General features: G+C 44.1%; 1 protein-coding gene across 3 annotated transcripts in view; it reads left to right on the top strand.

Moving 5' to 3' along the window:
* Window positions 1-27,175, top strand: part of AP1M2 (adaptor related protein complex 1 subunit mu 2) — a 70,698-nt gene extending 43,523 nt beyond the window's left edge. The window contains exons 8-13 of one of the 3 annotated variants that reach the window (XM_070935283.1): window positions 538-609; window positions 1,088-1,246; window positions 5,156-5,281; window positions 6,766-6,841; window positions 24,582-24,742; window positions 25,870-27,175. In XM_070935283.1, coding sequence (XP_070791384.1) covers window positions 538-609; window positions 1,088-1,246; window positions 5,156-5,281; window positions 6,766-6,841; window positions 24,582-24,742; window positions 25,870-26,229 — 954 coding nt within the window. In that variant the 3' untranslated portion in view covers window positions 26,230-27,175. Of the gene's footprint in view, window positions 1-537; window positions 610-1,087; window positions 1,247-5,155; window positions 5,282-6,765; window positions 6,842-8,465; window positions 8,489-23,942; window positions 24,230-24,581; window positions 24,743-25,869 lie in introns of those variants that run through there. The other 2 variants (XM_070935285.1, XM_070935286.1) reach the window with 2 other exon arrangements.
* The last annotated feature ends 228 nt before the right edge of the window (window positions 27,176-27,403 follow it).

Below are 27,403 nucleotides of genomic sequence, written 5' to 3'. Positions count from 1 at the left end.
GCTGCTGCATTCAAAAATGATTTAGCAGCTCTATAAATGATTGTTGATGGATGAGCCACAGTGGCACTGTGGTTAGAGTGCAGTACTGCAGGCTATTTCTGCTGCCTGCTGGCTGCCTGCAGTTTGGCAGTTCAAATCTCACCAGGCTCATGGTTGACTCAGCCTTCCATCCTTCCGAAGTGGGTAAAATGAGGACCCAAATTGCTGGGGGCAATATGCTGACACTGTAAACTGCTTAGAGAAGGCTGTAAAGCACTGTGAAGTGATATATATATCTAAGTGCTATTGCTGCTATTGTTAGACTATGTCTCATAGAGTATTACCCCTCTGGTTGTTACATTAAATAAGGCTGCTCAACTGTGCAGGTTTAATTAAAACTAATGGAGTTCTAATTATAACAGAACTCCAAGGAGATGATCAGTTTCATCATATTTAATGCAATAATCTTTGGACTATTCTACATCCTCTATTATATTGGAAGATTTGAAATTCATGCATATCTTTCATTGTTTCTCTCCCCCTCCCCATCCCAACAAGGTGAAACCTCTCATCTGGATTGAATCTGTCATTGAGAAGTTCTCTCACAGTCGAGTGGAGATTATGGTTAAGGTGAATTATTTTGACCAATGTCATTCCTCTGTAAAAAAATTAAAAAAGACTAGATCCTAATAAAATGCACATTCTTTATGTTTTATTCCTGTAAATGTTATTGATTGATTCAAATTGGCAAGCATAAAGAGAGATCCAACCTAAAAGTAAGAATAGCTTGCCTCCCAAATTGTGGATTTTCAGAAATAGACTGGACAACCATTTGACTGGGATGGTGTAAGGCTCCTGCTTGAGCAGGGGTTGAACTAGAAGACTTCTGAGACCCCATCCAGCTTTATGATTCTACACTCTGCAGTATGTTCTATGTTCTAAAGGTATGGAATTTGCAGAAAAGAGCATATCTGTCTTCATTAGATAAAAAGAAATGAGTCCAAGCCATCTTGAATTTTGGATCTTTCTCTTGTGTCAGAGACTTAATTCTTCAGGGAAATCTGTTTTTTTCCAAATGTCATTTTTTATTCTTTTTTTTCTCTAAAAGGCAAAGGGCCAGTTCAAAAAACAATCAGTGGCCAATGGTGTGGAGATAAGTGTGCCTGTCCCAAGTGATGCTGACTCACCCAAATTTAAAACCAACATTGGCAATGCAAAATATCTGCCTGAAAAGAATACTGTTGTCTGGAATATAAAGTCCTTCCCAGTAAGAAAAATTCCTTTTGTTTTTCTCTGATCAGTGTCCTGCATCTTTCATATCAGTAGTATATTCCAATCAGTTAGACTTTTATCAGGAACATTCAGTAAGTTATATAGTTCTTTTGTTGAATTTGGACTGGGGCACTGTTTTTTTAAGACAAGTTTTATTAAATTTTTCTTTTACATACATACAGTATTTTATGAACAGAGTATTGACCAGGTCACATCTTTTACAACTTATAACATAATTATATATTGATTTTTATAATCTATTCCAATCTTCTTTTTTGTTTTTTCCAGATACAATTTACATATTTCATTTTCTGCCATATTATTTTTTTCTCTCTACTTTTTTGTCTTATCTTAATATCATCTTAATACTTAATATATAAACAGTATCACTATGTTTATGTTGTTTATATTTATTAAACTTCTATACCGCCCTTCTCCCGAAGGACTCAGGGCGGTGTACAGCCATATTAAAACAAACATATACTCACAAAATTTAAAAGCAATTTAAAATAAATATATAAATTTGGCCCTTATGTTAAAAGCTACAAACACCCAATTTAAAATACATTTTTTTAAGCCAGCCCGGCCTGTTGGAACAAAAGAGTCTTAAGGGCATGGCGAAAGGTATGTAGGTCGGGGATCATGCGAACCTCCAGGGGCAGTTCATTCCAGAGGGCAGGTGCCCCCACAGAAAAGGCTCTCCCCCTGGGTGTCGCCAGTTGACATTGTTTGGCCGACGGCACCCTGAGGAGTCCCTTTCTGTGGGAGCATATTGGCTGGTAGGAGGCTATCGGTGGCAGAAGGTGATCTCGTACATACCCAGGTCCTAAGCCATGGAGTGCTTTAAAGGTGGTGACCAGCACCTTGAATCGCACCCGGAAGACCACCGGGAGCCAGTGCAGCTCGTGCAGGAGAGGTGTTACATGGGTGCACCATGTCGCCCCCATAATTACCCGCGCGGCCGCATTCTGGACCAGTTGGAGCCTCCGAGTGCTCTTCAAGGGGAGCCCCATATAGAGAGCATTACAGTAGTCCAGATGGGACTTGATGAGGGCATGAGTGACTGTGCGCAAGGCGTCCTGGTCCAGAAAGGGATGCAACTGGTGAATCAGGTGAACCTGATAGAAAGCTCCCCTGGCCACAGCCGTCATATGGTCTTCTAAAGACAGCTGTGCATCCAGGAGAACACCCAAGTTGCGAGCCCTCTCTGAGGGGGTCAAGATCTCGCCCCCAATAGTCAGCAATGGAGCTAGCTGGCTATATCGGGATGCCGGAAACCACAGCCACTCGGTCTTGGAAGGGTTGAGTCTGAGCTTGTTTCTCCCCATCCAGATCTGCATGGCCTCCAGGCACCGGAGGCATCATTGGGGTGGTCCAGGGTGGAGATGTACAGCTGAGTATCATCAGAGTACTGATGGCACTTCACCCCAAAACCACGGATGATCTCACCCAGCGGCTTCACATAAATGTTGAACAGAAGGGGCGAGAAGACCGACCCTTGCAGCACCCCACAAACAAGGTGCCTCGAGGTTGACCTCTGTCCACCTGCCAACACAAACTGCGTATGGTCAGAGAGGAAGGAGGAGAACCACCTCAACACGGTGCCCCCCACTCCCAACCCCTCCAATCGGCACAGCATGATACCATGGTCGATGGTATCAAAAGCCGCTGAGAGGTCTAATAGGACTAGGACAGAGGAACAGCCCTGTCCCGAGCCCTCCAGAGATCATCAACCAATGCGACCAATGCCGTTTCTGTGCTGTACCCCGGCCTGAAGCCCGACTGGTACGGATCTAGATAGACAGCTTCATCCAGGTATTGGGGAAGTTGTCGTGCCACCACACTCTCAACAACCTTCGCCACAAAGCGAACGTTGGAGACTGGACGATAGTTCACTAGTACAGCCGGGTCCAAGGAAGGCTTCTTGAGGAGGCGCCTCACCACCGCCTCTTTCAGGGAGGGAGAGAAGAAACCCTCACTCAAAGAAGCATTAATAATCCCTTGGACCCAGCCTCGTGTAACCACCTGGGACGCCAGCAGCAACCAGGAGGGACACGGGTCCAATAAACATGTGGCAGTGCTAAGCCTCCCCAGAATCCTGTCCACGTCCTCGGGAGTCACAAGGTCAAACCCCTCCCAGATAACACTCTCAAGACCCACCTCCGTCACCCCATCTGAATCTACCCAGTCAGAGTCCAGGCCTGAGTGACTTTATCATGCAGGAATTGCACAAAATCCTCAGCCCTACCCTGCAAGGGGTCTTCCCTTGCTCCCAAATGGAGAAGGGAGTGGGTCACCCTAAACAGGGCTGCTGGGCGGTTCTCTGCAGACGCAATAAGAGTGGAAAAATAGTTTGATTTTGCTGCCCTTATCGCCACTAGGTAGATCTTAATATGAATGTTCGGTCAGATTCGGAGCGGCTGGCCCTCCAGTCGCTCTTCAGGTGTCTTTCCTGGCACTTCATCTCCCTCAGCTCCTCAGAAAACCAGGGAGCCACCTGGGATCGGCACCGGGTCAGAGGCCGCAAAGGCACGACGCGGTCCAAAGCTCCAGCGGCCGCCCTATCCCAGGCAGCCACCAGTTCTTCAGTTGAGTCGTGAGCCAGAGCCTCAGGAATTGGCCCAAGCTCCGTCAGGAACCTATCCAGATCCATCAGGTGCCTGGGGGGTGGGGGGAACCACCTTGTCGGTTCCGCCTCCCTGCGGCGAGGTATGACAGTACGAAAGTCTAGTCGAAGGAGTGAGTGATCTGACCATGACAAGGGTTCAATAACTATATCCCCTATTTCTAGATCATTCAACCACTGACCTGAGACAAAACACAAGTCCAGAGTGTGTCCCCCCGTGTGGGTAGGGCCATGAACTAACTAGCCGTCATGGAAGCCATGAACTCCCGAGCTGCCCCAGATGTTTAACCGACAGATGGCAGATGGTTCCCCATGACCATAAATCTGGGGGTATCAACCGCCACCCCAGCTATCATGTTGAGCAGCTCGGGCAGGGCCGCTGCCACGTGGCAGGGAGCCAGGTACGCAATCAGCAGGCCCATCTGCACCCCACGACTGCACTTCACAAGAAGGAACTCACATCCAGCTATCTGAGGTACAATGGCCTCCCTCGGACAAAGACCTTCCTTAATAACAACCGCCAACCCCCCCGCCCCTTCCCTGAGCCCTCAGCCGATGGAATGCATGGAAACCTGGTGGGCACAGTTCAACGAGGGGAAACCCCCCCCCTCTTGACCCAACCAGGTCTCTGTAATACCCACCAGGTCCGCACCCCCCTCCTGCATCACAGATGAGGCGAGCTTTATTTACAACGGACCTGGCGTTGTACAACATCAACCAAAGGCCCGGGCCCTGAGGGTCTGAGCAACCCAGGGAACGAGAAGAGCATTGGGGACCAGAGCGTGCAATCGCTCGAAGATAGCGAGTGCGCACTCCCACAACACGATATGGCTCCCTACTCCCACCATATCTGCCCCTCCCACCCACAGTACCGATGGAACAGCCCTCACCAGTATGGAATCTAGCCCCCTCCCTGACCCCTATCCACCTTTCTATCCACCTTTCAAATCCTAATTTCTTAACATTGCTTCAATTAATGATCTTATTTCTCCATTTATAAAAAATATTTCTTATAATCCTGGACTGGGGCACTATTTTATTGGAGAGCTTTTAACTGTATCTTGAAGTCTCTAACAAATATTGTAAGAGCCACTGCTAGGGTGTTATAATAGGTAATGAATTCCTTCCAACTAGATTACAATGGAGCTCGGGCTATGATAAAAGTTGGCAATAGTGGTGGTAAGGGTTTGTCTTCTAGTTGTTAGAGCCAGACGGTAGAAACAATTAGCCAGGAAATCTGGATTCAGATCACCAGGAAAGACTCTTTTGTATTTGCAGGGTGGTAAAGAATATTTGATGCGAGCCCATTTTGGGCTGCCCAGTGTTGAGAACGAGGAGCTGGAAGGTCGGCCACCCATCTTGGTCCGATTTGAAATCCCCTATTTCACAGTCTCTGGGATTCAGGTAAGCCAGATTTGATGGAGAAGTGGGAATAGGGACATTTTTTACCTCAGGACTATGTTTATTATTATGTTACATTTATTATATTTGTATACCGCCCTTCTCCCGAAGGACTCGGGGTGGTGAACAGCCAGCAGATAAAATACAGAAAATACAAAAATTAAAACAATATTAAAAACCAATTAAATTAATTTGGCCCTCAGTTAAAACACCCCCATATTAAAACCCATAATTTAGCAATTTAAAATTAAAGCAATTTAAAAAGTATGGTCAGGTCAGCCTGGCTTGATGAAACAAAAACGTCTTTAAGGCACGGTGGAAAGTGCGCAGATCCGGGATCCGCCGTATCTCCGGGGGCAACTCGTTCCAGAGGGTAGGTGCCCCCACAGAGAAGGCTCTCCCCCTGGGGGCCGCCAACCAACATTGTTTGGCCGACGGCACCCTGAGGAGCCCCTCTCTGTGGGAGCATACTGGTTGGTGGGAGGCTACTGGCAGCAGAAGACGGTCTCGTAAATACCCGGGTCCTAAGCCATGGAGCGCTCTAAAGGTGGTAACCAATACCTTGAAGCGCACCCGGAAGACCACTGGGAGCTAGTGCAGCTCGCGCAGGAGAGGTGTTACATGGGAGCGCTGAGTCGCCCCATCACCACCCGTGCGGCCACATTCTGGACCAGCTGGAGCCTCCGGGTGCTCCTCAAGGGGAGCCCCATGTAGAGAGCATTACAGTAGTCCAAGCGGGACATGATGAGGGCATGAGTGACTGTGCATAAGGCATCCCGATCCAGAAAGGGACGCAACTGGTGGATCAGGCGAACCTGATAAAAAGCCCCCCTGGCCACAGCCGTCATATGCTCTTCCAAAGACAGCCGTGTATCCAGGAGGACACCCAAGTTGCGAGCCCTTTCTGTGGGGGCCAATGACTCACCCCCAAAAGTCAGCGATGGTATCAACTGACTATATCGAGATGCCGGAAGCCACAGCCACTCAGTCTTGGACGGGTTGAGCCTGAGCCTGTTTCTCCCCATCCAGATCCGCACGGCCTCCAGGCACCGGGACATCACATCAAGGGCATCGTTGGGGTGGTCCGGGGTGGAAATGTACAGCTGAGTATCATCAGCATACAGATGACACTTCACCCCGAAACCACGGATATAAAATCAGGCAGTATTGAGGAAGAGAAAAGAAAGCTAGGATGACTGAAGGTTGTATAACCTTCAGATGTATAACCTGCGGATGGTTGCAGTTAAGAACAGGTCACTATTATTAGTTGCTGCAATTTTTTTCACAATTATTCAAATTACTATATATGCCAAATACATGGGATTATTATCATTCTAAACTGGAGAGGGAAAGATGCTTTGATCACATTATAGTATGAAGTTAAAATTCAGTGGAAGCCTTGGGATGCCATCAAATCTGAATGAATTAAAGATAGTTAATGCACATTCTTTCTTCTCTTTTCTCATCTATTATCTCACTCTGACCAGGTACGGTACATGAAGATCATTGAAAAGAGTGGGTACCAGGCTCTGCCATGGGTCCGCTATATCACCCAGAGTGGAGGTAAACTTTAAAGCCCATGAGGAGCCTGGATTTATATTTAGATACTGACCACATTAACCCAGCATACTAAATTTAGTATTGAGCACAGTTATAGCATTAACTTTCAAATATGCTCCAGAAACCAAGAAAACCACCATTTGCATGACTTATTAATCTTCTTTCTGGTAGCTATCTGAACTATCTTTGCCAACCAATGCTTTCTGGTTTGGTTTTGTGCAAAAATCAATATTTAAAAAATGTCCAGTCACGCATGTGGGAGTTACAGTTAATCTGCATGCCATGAAAGAGAATTAATATTTTCCCTAACCCTTTTGTTTATGAAATAATCCTCTGTACTCATAGGAGTTGAAATACAAAGCCAGAACAGATGAAGTGGTGTGATTTATAGAAATTCCTACACTCAGTATCATTTTCCTGGAGGAGGAATGACAAATTTTAACTACCAAGTAGCCATTAATCTAGATTTAGATATATTATCAGTTCAATAAATATGTGTTATTTCCTCCCACCACATCCTTTTGTTTTTCTAGAATATGGATGATTATTCTGCAGAACTCTGGATTGGAATTTTAAATGTATGGGATCCTATTTTATGGTAGACTCTTGAAATGAGAAAATATGAAGCCAGCAAAAATGGTTGCATCTATGCTATCCCGCTTTGTAGGCCAAATTTGCAGTGTTTAAGAACTAACAATACCTATTAGTTCTGATGCCTATGTAGTTCTCCTGGCATCAGAATTGGCATTCAATCCTGGAGGGTATGAACTGGGGCTGCTATACTGTTTTGCTTGTAGGTTTCCCAGGAATATCTAATTGATTCTTGTTGAATTATTTATTTATTTATTTATTTATTTATTTATTTATTTATTTATTTATTTATTTATTTATTTTGTCAAGCATGTATTAGCTAACATATATAAGTATAAACATGATTTGAATACATGAAATGGATACGAATAAAAGGGAACATTAGAACAGGGACTATAGGCACATCCTATGTTCCTTCTAATATTAACTTCTCCTTGATGAGAAGTTAATACTTGCAGCAAGCATATGATCAAAGCCCTTAGAGGAGGGGTGCCAAAGTCTTGGTGTCATGTTATGTGATGTATTGCGACTAAAATGCGGGTGTGGCCAGCCCGTGATGCATCCAGCCCACAAGTTTGACATCACTGCCTTAAGAGTAAAAATTTCTGGAAAACTTGCCCTGTCTTGTTATAAGAACTTGCTGTTTACAGCCTAATTTTGTCCAAATGTTTTTTCATTTGGACAAAAAGGGTTTTACATAATTCCATAGTGTGTATGCAGTAGTACTTTCACATCCAAGGTAATGTCCATCATGTTGATCATGCTAGCCTTGATCTAGAGGAAATTTTCCAGATGTTGATTTTTAGTAAAATTGTATATTTTCCTGGGGTAATTGTGAGGTTGCAAGATACTTAGATAATAATAGTCTACTCCACAGGAAAACTTTGGGACTTCATAAGTCTCAATATGTGAAAATTTTCATTTTTCAGCAAACGTTGCAAGTTCACCTCTGAAAGAGATAGAACTATTTGCAGTCAAGGAGATTCCTTGCTACATGGGAGTTTAAGTTTAACTTATTTGATACTTTTTCCCCCAGATTATCAACTTCGGGCACATTAATTGTATGATTTCACAGATTCTGATACTCTCAAGAATGAAGAAATCTGAATGACTTTTAATCCAGGCTCTATCTGGATCTGATCTTGTATATTTGTATATTTCCTGGCAAAGTGCTGCTCTGGTCCTTATTCCATCTAACCACAGCTTGGGTTGATAGTTGTTGGACAATTTCATCTAAGGTTGGTCTGGGAGAGAATCATAGCCTATTCTTATTCTTTTTGTTGCCTACAATGGCATGTATACTTCTTCTTGGCTTGAATGGAAGCGACACTGTTTGTATATTATGCCTTGCAAGGCTTTTTGGTGAAAAATCTTTGATGAGTGAAAGAGCTGTTGTGGCGCAATGGTTAGAACGCAGTACTGCAAGGTACTTCTGCTGACTGCCGGCTGACTGCAATTTGCCAGACTGAATCTCACCAGGCTCAAGGTTGACTCAGCCTTCCATCCTTCCAAAGTGGGTAAAATGAGGACTCAGATTGATGGGGGCAATATGCTGACTCTGTAAACCATTTAGAGAGGGTTGTAAAAGTACTGTGAAATGGTATATAAGTCTAAGTCCTAGTGTTATTGCTTCATTCAGAATTTCTCTTTTAGAGTGGGTGAGTCTCTTTATTTTGAAAACTTTATCCAGGGGATTTGATGTTGCCTCTTACTAGTGCCTAAATAGAATTCAGTTCATCCTGAAATGTAACCAAGTTTCTTCAGAGGGAGAGTTGTGTGCAGGAAGAATGCAGTGACAGAAAGAAGAATCTACAATGTTATGGAATCAAGAACTGCAGATCTGGGTTGAAATATCAACTTGTACATGAATTTTCTGAGAAATTGTGGGAAATTCTTAATCTCTTTTCTTTTTTTGTAAAATGAGAATAGTAGCTGCCTATCTTTTGTTATAAAGATGATGAAATTACTTAATAGTTTTCTTGTTCTTAAAGTATGACAAACTCTAAATGGACAGAAATAAATCTTTTTCAGTGAAATTAGTATTATATTGTGGTATGATATTCATCCTTATTTCAGGGGTGAAATGCTCCCGGTTCGGATCGGCTCAGACGATAGGTAGCGATGGCGGTGGGCAGTTCGGAGAACTGGTAGCAAAAATCCCTGGCCCCGCCCCCCATGCCCAGCTAAGCCGCACGATCATCAGAGTCTTTTTTTTCTTTTAAATGGCTCCCATTTAACCCATTTAAAAGGGACCCATTTAAAAGAAAAAAAAATTCTTTTAAATGGTTCTGACGAGCCAAGCTCTGATGATCCCAGCTGAGTTGCCTGCTAACTGGTAGCAAAAATCCCTCCCCCCCCCAGCCTGCTTACCTTAGCTGCTGGTCGCAACGGCTGCCTTGCTTCGCTTGCTGTAATACCTGCAGTCCATTGCATCAGCAAGCAACTGAATCTCCCTGCCTGCAATCAAGCTCATCGGTGAGCAGCTCTATCTGCCTGCCTGCCTTCCTGCCTAGCCTTGTGGACTTCAACTCCCACCAAAGCTGGCTGAGGAATTCTGGGAGTTGAAGTCCACAAGTCTTAAAGTTGGAGTTAAGGTTTAAGGTTGGAGACCCCTGTTCTATTGGGTGAGTTTTTTCCCCTTTGGGAGCTTTAAAAAAAATAGTTAATTGGGGTATTTTTTAGTTGTTCTTTTTTTAGACCTAGCCATTTAAAGTTTAGGAAGTTTTAAATTTAGCTGCTTTTATATAAAAATAAAAATAAATTAAAACAAAATAATATTTGTGCAGCTTTCTGAGATTTAGTGTGTTTCTGTAGTGTTTCACTCTAACTACACAAACACACAAAATCTCACAAAGCTGTTTGTGGAATTTTGTGTGTGTGAAGTGTGAAAGTTGGTTTTTTGGGCTTTTTGTGGCTGTGTGAGGTTCCTGCTTGTTGCAGGGGCCATTTTGGGTCTAGCACAGCTGCTTTTACATTGTGGGTGAGCCAGTTGTGTTGTGTTGTGTTGTGTGTGTGTAAAGTGTGAAAGTTTTTTGGGGGGCTTTTTGTGGCTGTGTGAGGTTCCTGCTTGTTGCAGGGGCCATTTTGGGTTTAGCACAGCTGCTTTTACATTGTGGGTGAGCCAGTTGTGTTGTGTTGTGTTTTGTAGGTTAAAATAGGGCAAAGAAGTGACATTGACTTGGCCATGCCCACCCAGTCACCTTACCACCAAGTCCCGCCCACCAATTAAGCCACGCCCACAGAACCGGTAGCAAAAAAATTTAGATTTCACCCCTGCCTTATTTCCTTTTTGTTCCCAACAGATCAGTCTTGCATTTTACCTTTACTCCAGTGTTTGAAGCCTTGGATTGAGGTTAGAGTTATAGATATGAAATATTTGGGGGAACATGGAAAAGGGCATCTAACAGTGCTCTCCGGAGTCCTGCTGGATAGGAGTTCCATCTAAATACTAGCAAACTAGTCAACAAACAATTATTTGCATGACCTTATCAAGGCAAAATGTGTCAGTTCTGGAAATAGCTTCCTGGGCAATGTTTTGTTTATCCTATTCTCCTTCAAAGAATGATAAACAAAAACTAGGAACATTGTATGCAATGTTCTGTATTGTATGCATTGTATGCAGTTCTGTATGCAAGCAAAAAGAGATAGAAATATTTTGTATCCTGTACATTGGCATTTGTCAATTATTTTCATTTCTCTTCTTCCAACAGCCGCCTTCTAACTTCTTCCTTCCTTGATTTGGATTTTGTAATTTCAAAGGCAATAGTTGGAACTGCAGGATAAGCAGATAATGATATGATCCTCATCCTTTTATTATTTCCTTTGTCATTTGACTATCCATTAGCCTACAAATGAATGTGTATATACGCAGATGTACAGTCAGGTCCAGAAATATTGGGACATTGACACAATTCTAACATCTTTGTCTCTATACACCACCACAATGGAGTTGGAATGAAACAAACACAATGTGCGTTAACTGCAGACTGTCAGCTTTAATTTGAGGGTATGTACATCCAACTCAGGTGAACGGTGTAGGACTTACAGCAGTTTGTATATGTGCCTCCCACTTGTTAAGGGACCAAAAGTAATGGGACAATTGGCTTCTCAGCTGTTCCATGTCCAGGTGTGTGATATTCCCTCATTACCCCAATTACAATGTGCAGATAAAAGGCCCAGAGTTCATTTCAAGTGTGCTATTTGCATTTGGAATCTGTTGCTGTCAACTCTCAAGATGAGATCCAAAGAGCTGTCACTATCAGTGAAGCAAGCCATCATTAGGCTGAAGAAACAAAACAAACCCATCAGAGAGATAGCAAGAACATTAGGCGTGTCCAAAACAACTGTTTGAAACATTCTCAAAAAGAAGGAATACACCGGTGAGCTCACCAAAAGACCTGGGAGACCATGGAAAACAAGTGTGGTGGATGACCGAAGAATTCTTTCCCTGGTGAAGAAAACACCCTTCACAACAGTTGGCCAGATCAAGAACACTCTCCAGGAGGTAGGTGTATGTGTGTCAAAATCAACAATCAAGAGAAGACTTCACCAGAGTGACTACAGAGGGTTCACCACAAGATGTAAACCATTGGTGAGCCTCAAAAACAGGAAGCCCAGATTAGAGTTTGCCAAACAACATCTAACAAAGCCTTCACAGTTCTGAAACAAGATCCTATGGACAGATGAGACGAAGATCAACTTGTACCAGAGTGATGGGAAGAGAAGAGTATGGAGAAAGAAAGGAACTGCTCATGATCCTAAGCATACCACCTCATCAGTGAAGCATGGTGGTGGTAGTGTCATGGTGTGGGCATGTATGGCTGCCAATGGAACTGGTTCTCTTGTATTTATTGATGATGTGACTGCTGACAAAAGCAGCAGGATGAATTCTGAAGTGTTTCGGGCAATATTAACTGCTCACATTCAGCCAAATGCTGCAGAATTCATTGGACAGCGCTTCACAGTGCAGATGGACAGTGACCCAAAGCATACTGCAAAAGCAACCAAAGAGTTTTTGAATGGACAGAAGTGGAATGTTATGCAATGGCCAAGTCAATCACCTGACCTGAATCCCATTGAACATGCATTTCACTTGCTGAAGACAAAACTGAAGGGAAAATGCCCCAAGAACAAGCAGGAACTGAAGACAGTTGCAGTAGAGGCCTGGCAGAGCATCACCAGGGATGAAACCCAGCATCTGGTGATGTCTATGCATTCCAGACTTCAGGCTGTGATTGACTGCAAAGGATTTGCAACCAAGTATTAAGAAGGGAAAGTTTGATTTACGATTATTATTCTGTCCCATTACTTTTGGTCCCTTAACAAGTGGGAGGCACATATGCAAACTGCTGTAAGTCCTACACCGTTCACCTGAGTTGGATGTACATACCCTTAAATTAAAGCTGACAGTCTGCAGTTAAAGCACATTGTGTTTGTTTCATTCCAACTCCATTGTGGTGGTGTATAGAGCCAAAGATGTTAGAATTGTGTCGATGTCCCAATATTTCTGGACCTGATTGTATATAGTATGTAATTTCTCTTTTACAGAATGATAGCATTAGAAGGGATTTAAGCATCCAATCTACAGCTCAGTACAAGATTCATTAAACCATCCCTGAAAGATGATGTTGAAAACCTCCAGTGAAAGGGAAGAAATTACTCCAGGCAGTAATTTATTCTACCAATTGGCAGTTCTTATTGTGAAGTTCTTCCTAATATCTGATCAGTATCTACCTCCTTACATTAGTTCTAATCCTACCCTTTGAAGCAAGTGAGAATTTAAACCCTCTACAGTGTGACAGCCTTCAGATATTTGAAGGCTCCCTTTCAACCTTCTTCTAACTGTTACTCATAGGATTTGCTTTCCAGTCCTTTTATCATCCTTTCATATAGTTTATGAATATATTACAAGTTACAAGCTTAACATTTATTTAATGTTAAAATAAAGCCTACAGTAAAAGATTTTCCAAAAAAAGGATTTGTTACTCTGCAATTTAAGATATAACTGCAGTTGTTTTATAATGCAAAACAGGAAAACAGAATACCTGCTTTGCGGATATACCTTTTTATTAAGCTATTGAGATATTAATTACAGGCTGATAATTACTACTGCGACTGAAAAAATTTGTTTTGAGCATTAACATTAATGGAGGTCCTAATTCTTTTATTCAAATACCAGATCATTCCAGGTATTTTTAATTTAAGTACGATTTGCTGTTGTTATTCTTGAACAAGTACTGTTGAATATTTTTATCAATCAAATAATAAAATTGGACTTACCTTATGTACTGTCCAGATATCAATCTATTCTTCAGTTTGGAAATGATATTGACTAGATACTCTCTCTATACCTTACATTAATGGATCCATCTGATCCTTTATCTCTCATTTGTGCTGGAAAAGGAGTCATCAGTTATTTCCTTTCCATGAATCAGCCTGATGTTTCCACTGATAGACCTTTTTGTACAAAACCCTTCTCTTGATTTTTTGTATTTGACACCTTCCCTAAGGTGTGCCCTCTGATGGACCAGTATGGGAACCATAACTTTTTCTTGTTTCCTATTGTTGGAAGGAAAATTCATCTGGTTCAGTTCCAAGGTGGGAGAAAGATCCTGGAAATATAACGGAGGCTGCAAGCTGAGTGGAAAGAAGGTCCATTTATTGAAGAACAGAATCACCAGGGTTTGTGGTTCTGAGTCAGCTGAACAATTAGCTAGATGAATACCAGGATTTTATACAGGTCCGGAAATGCTACTGGGCAGGGGTGAAATCCAGGAGGTTCTGACAGGTTCTGGAGAACCGGTAGCAGAAATTTTGAGTAGTTCAGAGAACCAGCAAATACCACCTCTGGCTGGCCCGAGTGGGGTGGAAATGGAGATTTTGTAATATCCTTCTCCCAGGAGTGGGGAGGCAACAGGGATTTTGCAGTATCCCTCCCTTGTCACACCCACCAAGCCACACCCATCAAGCCACACCATGCCCACAGAACCGGTAGTAAAAAAAATTGGATTTCACCACTGCTATTGGGGTGTGTGTGTGTGTGTGTGCAATGAAGGGGCTTGTGTTCTGAAAGGGTGTTGGGCAATTCCTTTTGTGGCTAATGGCTTTCATCCTGTGCTGGATCTTGGGTGAGGGGCTGCTGTACTAGTCCTACCATTCTGCTTTTCTTAGCTATCAAACTTTGCTGCAAGTAGTTTCGAAATATCCTGTCTTGAATGGATTTCTGCCTGCAGTATTTGCTTTGCTTATGCATAGAGCCATCTAGATCAGGGTGTCAAACTCAAGGATCTGGCCCGCAGGGTACTTAGATAATAGCAAAGGACCAGCTCGTGGTGCCTTTCTCAGCAAAAAACGGAGCTGGGAAGGGGCAAGTGTGGCTCTCCCGAGCTTCATTTTCATCTGCAAAGGGTTGCAGGAGGCCGTTGCATCTGAAAATGGAGCTCAGGAGCCCGTTTTTGCTGGCAGAGTGCTCAGGCCACCACAGGTGCCCCTGACACGAGTGACGTTGAGCTGGCCATGCCCACCCTGGCCCCCTGAGGTCAAACACAACTCTGATGTGGCCTTCAATGAAATCGAGTTTGACACCCCTGATCTAGATAGTTGGGTTCCTCTTTCAATAAACTCTTTATCTCCTTAAATGCTGGCATCTGTGTGGGCTATTAAGAAAGACTGGGGGTTGCTTTCTGCCCCTAAAAACATGTTTCTCCATTTCTTCTTTAGGAAAATATTATAATCTACCTTTTTTTAATATTTCCCAAAATATTTCATTCTTCTGGGTGTGTATGTGTGTGCTTCCAACATTGGGTTAAAAGAGAAAATTAGTAGTTTTGCTAATTTCTCTTTTAAAGAAGTGTCCACTATTCTAATGACCCAACAGCGAACTTGAAATATTTTTTTAAAATGGAAATCTAGCCTTTACCAGTCCACTAGTGAATTTGTAAAAATTTAAACAAAACAAAAGTGGATTTCAGCAGTCTGCCATGTGAAGATCTCTTTATAAGTGGCAAGAATGGGGGGCTTCCAGCGCCTTTGGAAGAGAGATCCGCGACCTCTGCGGGTTCATTCCGATCTCTCCCTGTCGGGGGATTCATTTGAAGCCATAGCCACCCTGGAGGGGTGGTGAAGCAAAGGGGGACCACCTTGCAGGTTGAGGGGAGCGGCATCTCCCCTCCGTGACTTGGAAAACCCCCTCATCCGAAGACTAGGAGCAGTGGCAGTTAAAATGGCTGCCATGAAGAGAGAAACGGTGAATGGCGTGTTGTCTGTGTAAGAAAAGATTTACAGTTGAAACCAGATCTCCCCAAAATTTAAGGGGAATACCTTTTAGAACAATTTATTACAGCGGCATGTAACTATTGTGAAAAAGCATATTGGAAATTTAAAGAAGTAAATATTTGTTTAAAAAGAAAATTAAGTTGGAAATGGAAACCCAGAACAAAAGGCGTGATATTAAGAAGGCATATTAAGATGCTGGAACTATAAAACTACCTTTTCTTCAAATAATTTGCCATAAGTAACGGAGTTATAAGTTAAACTAAGCAAGGGAAATAAATTGGACTTGTCAAAATAAAAGCAGAGTGGCAGCAGAGTCAATGTCAGTATCTCCCATACCACCCATCTGTGCTCAGTGTCCGTTAATTTCCTCGATACGTAAGCACATGGCATTAGATTGTTTTGGGTGTTCCTTTGCAGAATAGCAGCCACCGCTACATCACTTGCAACCGCCTGAACCACAAATGGCTTATTTGGATCAGGGTGCTGTAGGATCAGTTCCACAGCAAATAGGCGTTTTAACTATTCAAAGGATTTTTGACAGCCCATTGTCCAAGCTAGGGGTTGGCTAGGTTTTGGCTTGGTGGGAGACGGACCGGTTTTTAGCAATTCTGTCAAAGGGAAAGCAATCTCAGTGAAGACAGGGATGAATTGTTTGTAAAAGTTTGCAAACCCCAGAAAGCTTTGAAGCTGCTTATGGGTTCGAGGGGGTTGCCAGTCCAACACTGCCTTCACCTTCCCTGGGTCCATTTCGATTCCTTGATTCGACACCCTTTATCCCAGGTAGTCCTTATGGAACTCGCATTTGGACAACTTCGCATAAAGCTTGGCCGCTAGGAGCTTTTTCAGCACTTGTCTGACCAATTTGACATGCTCTTCCATACTTTTGCTGAATATAAGAATGTCATTAAGGTAAACAAGGACCCCCTTATACAAGTGCTCATGCAAAACTTCATTGATCAGTTGCATGAAGACTGCGGGGGCCCCGGAGTCCAAAAGGCATGACCCGGAATTGGAAGCTGCCCAGGGGGCAGTTAAAAGCAGTCTTCCATTCGTCTCCCTCCTTTATGTGAAAGGAGTAGGTTTGGAGTAGGAAGGAGTAGTAGGAGTAGGAAATGGTAGTAGGTTTCCTTTAGATTCAGCTTGGTGAAAATCTTGCCTTTTGTCAAGTGGTTCAGCAAGTCTTTCATTAGTGGTAGGGGGTAAGTATTTTGTATTGAAATGCAATTCACGCCCCTAAAATAGACACACAATCTCAGCGTACCATCTTTTTTTTCTTTAAACAATACTGGAGTGGCCACCCTGGATTTTGCAGGCTCAATGAATCCTCTAGCTAGGTTGGTGTCAATGTACTTCCTCAACTCGGTCATTTCAGCAGGTGTCATGGGGTACATCCTGCGTTTTGGCAATTTGGTTCCCGGTTCTAATTCGATAGTGCAATCCATGGGCTGATGAGAGGGGGAGGAGGTTACATTCCTCCTCACTGAAAGCTTCAGCTAAGTCTCTATATACCTTAGGAATCTGGTGTTCGCCTGGAGGCCTGTCTGAACAAGCCGGTGCTGTTTCTGGCAGCTGGCCGTTATAGATAGGTTGCTCTTTGGGAGGAGGGCCAGAGGGTAATGGGCCAATCCTTATTCTGATTTTTCAGTATCCATCTTCCCATTTGATGGTGGGGGCCATTTGTCCAGCCAAGCCAAGCCCAGTATGACAGATTCTGACATTTTTGGGGTTACTATAAATCGTATAAGTTCATGATGCCTTCCAATTTCTAATTTAACCAGCTCTGTAATATGGGTGGGGGGACCCCCCCCAATCAACGTTCCATCCACCTGGTGAAATTTAATTGGGTACTTTAAGACTGCTGTTCTGATCCCCAATTGTTCAACAATTGGAAGTCTAATTAGACATCTGGTGCAGCCGGTATCTTTTATTGCTGGCAGTTCTGCTTGCCTCCCTGTCTCTGGCACCACCAGCTTCACTTTAATTGAAAAGGCGGGGATGGGTGCACTCACCATCTGGTCTTCATCTTCACTAGTCTTGCTGGGAGGGGCTTCTTTAGGATCCTTGCTCTCTTTAGTGGGGAGGGGAACCTCTATGGCTTGTCTGGTGAATCGGCTGGTGTCTCGGGCTTTTCTTGGAGCCTTCCTGCCTCGTGCAGCTGTGGCAGGATGTTGTTGTGGAACTGGGGCAGGGGCCAGACACTCAGAAGTTTGATGTCCCGGTTGTCCACACCGATAGCATTTAATCACCCCTTGCCGGTTGAGGGGGGGGGGTGATTTCAGTAGCCTTTGAAATGGGCTGTCTAGATAACGCTCTCCAAGGTGGCTTCTCTGCTGGGGTTTTGCTGTGGGGGTGGATTTCTCTGTCTAGAGCTATGGACATGGTATACCAGTCATGCAGATGCTCAGGCATCCCCCGGATCCCACAGGCTTTTCTGACTTCCTGGTCAATAGCTTCTTTAAATTAGTGTAGGAGTATGCGGTCTGGCCAATGTCCCAGGTTCCCTGCAACTCGTCTAAAGTCCCATACAAAGTCTTTTATGGGTCGATTACCTTGCTTCATCACCTTTAGCGTGGCTTCACTTTCATTTATTTGGTCTGGGTCTTCCAATCGGGCACGGAGCAGCTCAATAAACTCCTCGGCATCATTCAGTTCCGCAGTATCCTCATTGTGCAGCTGGGCTATCCATTCAGAAGCCTGCCCCTCATTCATCCCATCAGAAATCGCCAACACTAAGTCCCGGTCTGACTCGAATTGGTCTCCATACTGATCCACATGGGCCCAGACCCTGCTGAGGAAATAAGCCAGTTTGGCAGGCATACCATCAAAGGTTGCTCTGAAGCGGGGTGGCGTTGGCCTCACGGGTGGAGGGGCCCCGGCAGAGGCTGGGTGAGCTGGAACCTGTTGCAGAGCTGCTCCTGGTTGCTGTACTCCAGCCGGCTGCTGGGGGAGGGGCCCCGGCCGCTGAGCTGCTTGCTGGGCTGGAGAGAGGGGGGTACTCTCTCTACTAGAATAGATAAACTGGCACATCTGGGAAAACCCGAATCTGAAAGATCCAGGCTTTCTCTCAGTAAATCAAAACCCCCAAAACCATCCCCTCACTCCTCAGTCGATCACATGCTCCAATCAACATCCGTCCCATCTCGATTCAGCACTCCGACCACTCTCTCCAGATGCCGGATCGCCCTGACCTTGACCGACAGGAAGAATGCTTTTATGTCTACCAACAACCCCTCTACTAAATCCCCGTCCTACTTTCCCACACATGAGAAGGTGGTAGCATGTAAGCTTCCGGCCTAATATGGCTTCCAAAGCTGACAGTCAAAATAAAAGCAGAGAGTCAGCAGGGTGAAATAAAAAGTGCCATATGCTGATGACAGTGAAGGGAAATAACTGTTGAATTACACATATTTACTTTCTAAGCTGAGTGTCCGCAAACCACGGCTCCGGAGCCACTTGCGGATCTTTGGGCCCTCTGCTGAGGCTCCCTGTCCCATCACTTGTTGGCCCCGCCCCTTGCCCCTTTTATTTATTTATTTATTTATTGATATTTTTGGAAATCTGGGCTGGCTGAGGAACGATTGCCAGCCATGGCGAAGGTTTCCCTTTGGGTGACCCTCCTCCTCCTCCTCCTCTTATGACCCTCTGCCAGCTGTGGCTGAGCCATGAACATGCACACGAGTGGGGAGACTCTCCTCAAGTGAGCGCCAAAGCGCAGGAAAAGCGCGCAGAGGGTGGGCAGCCGCTTGCTTGAGGATCTTAACAGAACACAACAGGACATGGCTTCTCTCCTGCACTACAGCTCCAGCCATTGCCTTGCCATATCAACCCCCACCCCCAGCAGCTCTTCAGCCAAGCGTGGAGGGTGCAAACTCCAGCCTGAAGAGGCAGGAAGTGAAGGCTGCTTTACACACAAATGTGGTGCTTTCCTGTGCTTTGGCGCTTGCTTGAGGAGGGTCTCCCCACAGGTGCGCACACTCCTGCTCAGCCACAGCCAGCCAGAGGGCCATGAGAGGAGGAGGATGGTCACCCGAAGGGAAGCCTCCGCCACTGCTGGCGATCTTTCCTCAGTGAGCCCAGATTTCCAAAAAGAAGAAATAAAAGGAGTAGTGAAGTGCCCCAAGAAGAGCTTGCTGGCTTGACCCAGCCGCGGTTTTCCGAGAGAGAGAGGGCGGGAGGGAGAGGGACACACACACACACACACACACACACACACGGGGGGGGGGAGAGAGAGAGACAGATATATACAGAGTTATACACAGAGGGGGTGAGAGAGAGACAGACACAGAGTGATACACAGGGTGAGAGAGAGACAGAGGCACACACAGTGATTCACAGAGAGAGGGGAAGATAGGGAGGGGGAGAGATACAGAGGGAGAGTGGGAGAGATAGGGACAGAGACATACAGAAAGGGGGGAGAGGGGGGAGGGGATGATAGAGGGGGAGAGAGACATAGAGAATGGTTTTGTGGCTGAGTAGGCATGGCTGGGGGGTGTCATGTGATTGGGTGGGAGTGAGCGACATCAAGTTGGCCATGCCCACCCAGGTTTGTGGCTCCCGGGGTGTTTTTTTTCTGTGGGAAACTGGTCCATATGGCCCTTTGAGTGCTTAAGGTTGCAGACCCCTGTTCTAACCACTGGAGACTGGAATATTAAAAAAGAATTTGTGTCTGAGGACACCTAAATACTATTGGATATACAAAAACGACTTGAGGAATGGAGGATCCCTGAAGTAACTAACTGATTTGATTGAACATTGATGAGACATTTGACTTGGAGGTTTGGTTTCTGAACTGACAATTGTGGAGACTCAAACGAAATGAAGTTAATGATTACATTAACATTAAGGACATTAAGGACCTTATCCTGGAACTACACAAGGACATGGTGGAAATATTTGATCGTATAGATAGAAGACAGGAAAATTGTATACAAGAGAGAAGGAGCAAAGGCCAGGACAAGAAGGAAAGAATGGAATCATCAGCTGGAACAGAAGGGAATTAGAACTGAGAAACCAGCAAAAAGAAGATAACAAGGAGATACTATTAAAATTAATAAGAATTGAGGAATTAAAACAGGGAAAACATTTTAAAAGATTTTAAAAAGGTTTGGAGGGAAACGATAGGATTTAGAGCAGAAAGCTTTCAAATTAAACAGTGGGAAAAGACAGGGCAAGGAGAAAAAAATATGGATTCAGAATATAAACTTCGAAGTAGATGGAATAAAAGACTTAAGAGGAAAATGGGAGAAAAGTAAAAAAAAAGGTAGGACTAAAAGGGGAAGTGGATAAGATAATGGTTAAGGGGAGAAAAAGAGTTATAGATATGTCATGATTATATGTTAATAATTGTATTAATATTAGAATGATATAGTCTGGACAATTAGTTGGTATTTAATATAAATATTAGGATAAACATTACCACAAATAGATATGAAACTGGAAAGAGAGTTTGAATGATGGTATTATTAAAAGTGTATAAAATATGACTATTGTGTAGGTAATGTGAAAGTAGATATATTTATGTGTATTAACAAACTTTAAAATATACAGAGAGGAAGAGTTAAATAATGGGAATCTGAATCAAAAAGGGCCTGGTGGCTCAGCAGACTAAAAGCACTGTGATTAACACCAGCTGCCTGCAATTACTGTAAGTTCGAATCTCACCAGGCTCAAGGTTGACTCAGCCTTCCATCCTTTCTAAGGTAGGTTAAATGAGGACCCAGTTTGTGGGGGCAATAAGCTGACTTTGTATAAATATACAAAAGTATGAAGGCTATTGCTTAACACATTGTAAGCCGCCCTGAGTCTCTGGAGAATATAAATCAAATTAAAAAATAAATAACAAAACTGAGTATTATGTCCTTGAATATAATAATGTGGAGGGGGAAAAATATTACTTGAAGTTTAGAATGGAAGGGTGTAAAAGCAATGTATCACAAAGTCAAATAAGTTAGGAAAAGAAACATTGAAAAATAGACACACAATTAAAATAGTGGTAAGCTTGAAATGTTAGGATGTAAGAAAGGGGTATTCAGACGGTATGTTGTTTGATCAATGAATATATTATTATTATTATTAATAATAATAATAATAATAATAATAATACATGTTTAAGTGATTAAGTCTGTTTCTTTTATTTTTGAATATAACTTTAAGAAGTTGTATAGTTATAGTTGGAAGAGCTATCCATTGGAAAATACACCGTATCCTGTAAGTATTGGTAATATTATATACAACAACAAAAAGAGAGAGTGAAATGGAGTGACGGGAGTAGGAGAGGAGGGGAGAAAGAGTAAGGAGAGAGAGGGGAAAGGAGAGAGGGAAGTGGAGGGGAGGAGAAGAATAGAAAGGGAAGGAGAGGGAAGCGGAGAAGAAGAGGGGAAATAGAGGGGAGAGGAGAAGGAGAGGAGAGGGAAGTAGAAGGAAAAAGAGAAGGAAGGAGGGAAGTAGAGAGAAAGAGGGGAGAAGGTAAGAGTGATGAGAAAGAAGAGGAAAGGAGATGGATTGTTGTTGTAAAATTGGGAAATATGGTGTACAGGAGAAAAGAAAACAGACGGACAATTTCATATTTTTTCTACTTGTGGGTTATACTATTGAAATAAAGAAAGATAATATGGTGGATGTTAAAGCATATCGGTTTAGATGTTATTGCATACGTTAATATTTATATGAAAATAAAAAAATTGTGTAAAAGATAGGGGTAAATAATATGGAATAAGGAAAATGGACTGTAATAATTATGAATGTTTATCTATATTGAAATGTATGATACTCAAACACCATGCCATCCACATAATGATATGTATAATTTTTTTAAAAAAATAAAAACTTGATGGAAAAAAATAGTGGCAAGGACAAAATGATGCAGAGGGCAGGGACCAGCAATAGGAGAGGAAGGTATTAGAGTTTGCAGCAATCCAACCAGCACACAAGTAAAAAATTCATCAGGATTCATTTATATAAGAAACTTCTTTATATACAATACCATACAGCAGAAGCCAGAACCAGAACTCAGAATCCAGAAGTACAGAATCAATAATCACAGAAGCTATAGAATCACAGCACACATATACATACAAATCAGTGAACCTAAGCCACACACAAGCTTGGAGCCATCTGGGTCACCAAACAGTCCCCATTGGCTGACCTATTACCATGTCTATTCCAGTTCATGAACTGGAATATACTGGCAGAAGGGACATTCTGATCTCAATTGACATTCACCAATTAGAGTAGAAGTTTTTTGCCTACAATGAAATGAAGAGCTTTGCCAGAAGTGACAGTATTGCCTGGGCTGGTGGAAATCAGATAAACAATTTTTACAACAGCTCAAGAAAAAACAGGCAAAGGCTGCCTTTACAGTGTGGGGTGGGGGAGGTGAAGGACACATTATGAAAAATCAGGGATATGTGAAAATTCTGAGGTATTAAGAGTTGTGGCAAACTCATCAAAACTGAGTATAATAATTGAAGATTGAAAGCAGGGTTTGTTATAGCTCTTCCAAATCTTTTCTATGGAAGGACAGATAAACCACCATGTGATGGAGTATATATAGAAAACCTGACTTGGCTTTCTTAAAAAAAACTAGCTAAGTCTGGCGCTTGCAGTTGAGAAGCCACCTGTGAAGTTAATCCTGACTAGATAAAATTCATGCAGTTTCGTTTTCTCAAAAGCAATTATTCCTGTTGTGTACAAGACCCAGCAAGGCGGATTTTACAAGGAAAACTTGGAGGATAATCAAAAGCGCTGATTTCCAAACTCAACAGGAATGGGATTGGCTGCTCGCTTATACGGGTAGGGCGAGAATCATTTTGGACAGCCGTCTCGCGTTCCTCCCGCCCCCTCCCAGGTCGCGACCTCTGGCTTGCCTTGCCTGCCTGGGACCTAGAGGGGAGAGCCAGAGATAGCTTCTTCCCGCCCGAAATGCTATTTGAATCGAAGAGACCCGCCTAGCAGTCCGCCACTAGTGAACCAATCCAAAAACGAGGCACTCCAGCTCCCTGCCCGGAGCTGGCTCATGATTGGTCGGATCAGGCGAGGGCAGTGAAATGGGAGAATCGGACAGGTTACAATGTATCCAAATTAATAGCGCGGAATGAAATTAAAAAAGCCACAAACAGCGTCCGTCATGAAAGGGCGGGGCCAAGGTAGGGGAGGTTGCCCTGGCGAGGCTGCAACTCAAATAGTTGGGGCGGGCTTGCCACGATCTGTGCCAGCTCTTAGCTTGGACGGGCAGGCGAAGGAGCGGGCGGCGCTGCCTGCCACAGCAGTCCTCGGCGGCTTTCCTTCACAGTACAGGCGGAGGGAGGGAGCCGAGCCCCCAGAAACACCTCTCTGAGTCGGCATTCTAGCAGCTTCTGCATCGATCTGTCTTGTCACGACCCGACGGCTGCCTTGAACCGGGCCAGGCCCTCCTTAGGGACAGCAGCGAGGCCAGTCCTGTAGCCGGGTCGGCAACGCAGAGCAAAGCGCTGATTTCTGCTGTGCTTGACAAGTACTTGGAGAAGAGCCTACCTCCCGGGAGTGGAGGTAAGCGGCGAAGAGCCAGCAGGATTCCCGCCCGAGGGAAGGCCAAGGCCGCCGCCGCCGGCGGGGAGATAGGAAAAAATTAGCTAATCCCTGCCGGCCTGTTGTCAAACATCAAGGATGAAATGCGATGCGGAGCATCTACGCCTGTACAGAATGCTTTTATCGCATCCTGAAAAAAGTGGCCGCTTCCAAGCAGGACGGGCAAGCAGGCCGGCCAGTGTGGAGTAGATCTTCTGCGGGAGCTTCGGTGCCAACACCTCTCGTTGCAAAAGAAAACTGCTTGTGGCAGCGCAACAATTCTGTTCGGCTGGTCGTCGGTTCATTCATTTTCGCCTGTCCTTTTTCTCTGCAGGTGCCTGTGCGGGCATGCAGCCGGGAAATGCCGAGATCCGGGCTGGAGACCGGCTAACCGGAGCTGCTGCCCGGGGGGATATAACTGAAGTCCGACACCTTCTGCATCTGGAACTGGTGCATCCCGACTCCCATAATCGCTTTGGCAAGACAGCGCTGCAAGTAAGTGAGGCATCACATGTTTCCTAGAGAGAAAACAGTATCACCTGGAGACACCGGAGACTTGGGTGAAGGGGCTCAGATCCTGCAGTTTTCCCCAGTGTCTGTTCACTCCCATTGGTCTGGCACTTCTGGGAAAAGTGGCTGTTGCCAGATGGGGGGCCATTTCAAGGACATCTCCCTCAACCAAAAATTGATTCTAGATTGTAGCCCAATAATTAAGGCCGTAGGACCCGCCCTACATTTTTATAGTTTTATAGTCAAGTCTATCTTTTCTACCTTTGCATGAAATCTCACCCAGCATTTAAACAATTGTTGTGTTTTAATAAATAGTACACAGACATAGGCCAAACAGGCTAGCCCTATTTCTTGTTGGGTTCAAGCCAAATAGGATCATTTAAAGGGCATGAGGTAACTTGTTTACAGCTATTTTGGAGAAAAGAGGTACACCCTGTCTGTATAATTACAGAAAGATCTGCCTAGGCCCGTGATGGCGAACCTATGGCACGCGTGCCACAGGTGGCACACAGAGCCATATCGGTGGGCACGCGAGCGTTGCCCTAGTTCAACTCTGGCACACAGGTATGTGCCGGTCAGCTGATTTTTGGGCCTTCCGGGCCCACCGGAAGTCGGCAAACAGGCTATTTCCAGCCTCTGAGAGCCTCTGGAGGGGGGTGGGGAAGGCTGTTTTTGCCCTCCCCAGGCTCCAAGAAAGCCTCTGGAGCCTGGGGAGGGCAAAAAACGGGCCTACTGGGCCCACCGTGCCATCGCATGCCAAAAGCGGGGAAAGTGCAGGGGTGTCACACGCGCATGCGCGTGGGGGCAAGGCCTACTGATTTATGGGTGTGGGCACACGTGGGTGTGACCCCCCCCCGTGCTCCTCCCGCTTTTGGCACACGAAGGCAAAAAGGTTAGCCATCACTGGCCTAGGCTCTTCAACCAACTCCACTGTTCTACAGTTGTTTGTTTATGTCTCAATATGTTGTACAAACACAGCCTTCAAAAGAAGGTAGCCTTCCCTATTACTTCCCATAATCAGCAAATGGGGTTAAGGCTTGCCTGCTCGCCTACTGAGAGGAGGTGAGGCTGTAAATATCCCGCTTCATCCTCTTTTATCCATCTTCCAACAGGTAATGATGTTTGGCAATATCTTTGTGGCTGAAGAACTGCTAAAGCAAGGTGCCAACCCTAACATCCAAGATGGGTCTGGCACAACACCTGCCCATGATGCTGCCCGCACTGGCTTTCTTGATACCTTGAAAATCTTGGTGGAACATGGTGCAGATGTCAATGTCCCAGATGCTTCTGGCTCACTGCCCATCCATGTTGCTATTCGAGAAGGTTACACAGATGTGGTTTGCTTCCTGGCACCTCAATCCCAACTGCAGCAGAAGGACTCCAAGGGGCGAACGCCATTGGAGCTAGCAGAGGATCTCGGGCTTTCACACATCCAGTGCATCCTTGAGCAGCACCTCTCTGTCCCAGCTTAATTTCAGAAAGAGCCCTCTGGTCTGGACCAAGCTAACTTTCCCCTGCCTGTTAGGCCTCTACTCCCCAAGACTGTCCTTTTTCCCCCAGAGCTCTGGAACAAAGATAGTTCTTCTGCCCTACCTCAAAATATGTGTTGAATTATTTGTTTCTATTTATACATATTATATGAGTTCTCCTCTGTACTTATGATTTACAGCTTTTTCCAAATGTGCCAGTCCCTTGGGAATCACATTGCACTGCAGCATTTCTGCTTGATCTTCTCTAGTTACCTCTTACATTTCTTCCCTTGAAATGGTCCCCAAAATTAGAAGAAGCATTTTGGATACCATTCAGGTTCAACAGATTAGGGTCTTTTTGAGATAAAGCCTGCATTTGCTACTACACTGGAACCTCCTCCTATTACCACCTACCCCAGAATTTCAGCAGTCTTGTGATGCTTGGTGTTTTCCTTTCAGGGATATAATTCTGCCTCCTTCTATTCAATGTATATGTAAGGATCTAGCAATTCTCTGATGCATTGCACTAGGTTCCTAACAAGAGTTATAGTAATTATCATACTACACCAACAGTAAATATATTAAATGGTGGTCGGCAGAAAACTAGCCTTGAATGGAAAATATGACTAGGATTTTTTTCTTCTTGGTGGACAAGATATTTGCTCCCATTTCTCTGCCAAATATGGTCTAATTGTATAGGAGTCTAACTCTTATTTTTTAAAAAGGTTATCATCTGTTTTGTGATCTTCCTAGTTTCTATCTCAGATCTTATGATTCCTGAGCCATTAGTAGCTGTTTCTCTCTTGGCATTTTGGTGGTTGGCCCTGCCTTTTACACACTTCTAAAGTGTGTTGAATCTTTTATCTTTGGCTAAAGTTTAAGGCTTGTTTTGAAAGCTTGTTCCCTGTAATGAATTTGTGGATTCAAGCAATGTATATAATAGGTTTTAAAGGAGGCAAAATGTATTCTATTTATTGTGATTAGCAAGGGTGCATTTTATGGAATGACTAATTTAATTATTAAAAACATTAAATCTATTTGTAATTTACTGACATTTGATCTTGAGAAACACTCTAAGGTGAAATTTTTCTTTTTGCTTTCAAGGGGCTCATTCCTGACCATTATGGGTGTCTTTCTGAGAACCCCTTAATAAAAGTTGAATCCCAAAAGTCTGTAG

The sequence above is a fragment of the Pituophis catenifer genome, unplaced genomic scaffold (assembly GCF_029215685.1).
Source record: "Pituophis catenifer annectens isolate HBS135680 unplaced genomic scaffold, rPitCat1.0.hap2 SCAF_2, whole genome shotgun sequence".
Lineage (NCBI taxonomy): Eukaryota > Metazoa > Chordata > Lepidosauria > Squamata > Colubridae > Pituophis > Pituophis catenifer.
The sequence above is the reverse complement of the archived record's forward strand: the minus strand, read 5'-3'. Positions and strand labels throughout refer to the sequence as shown.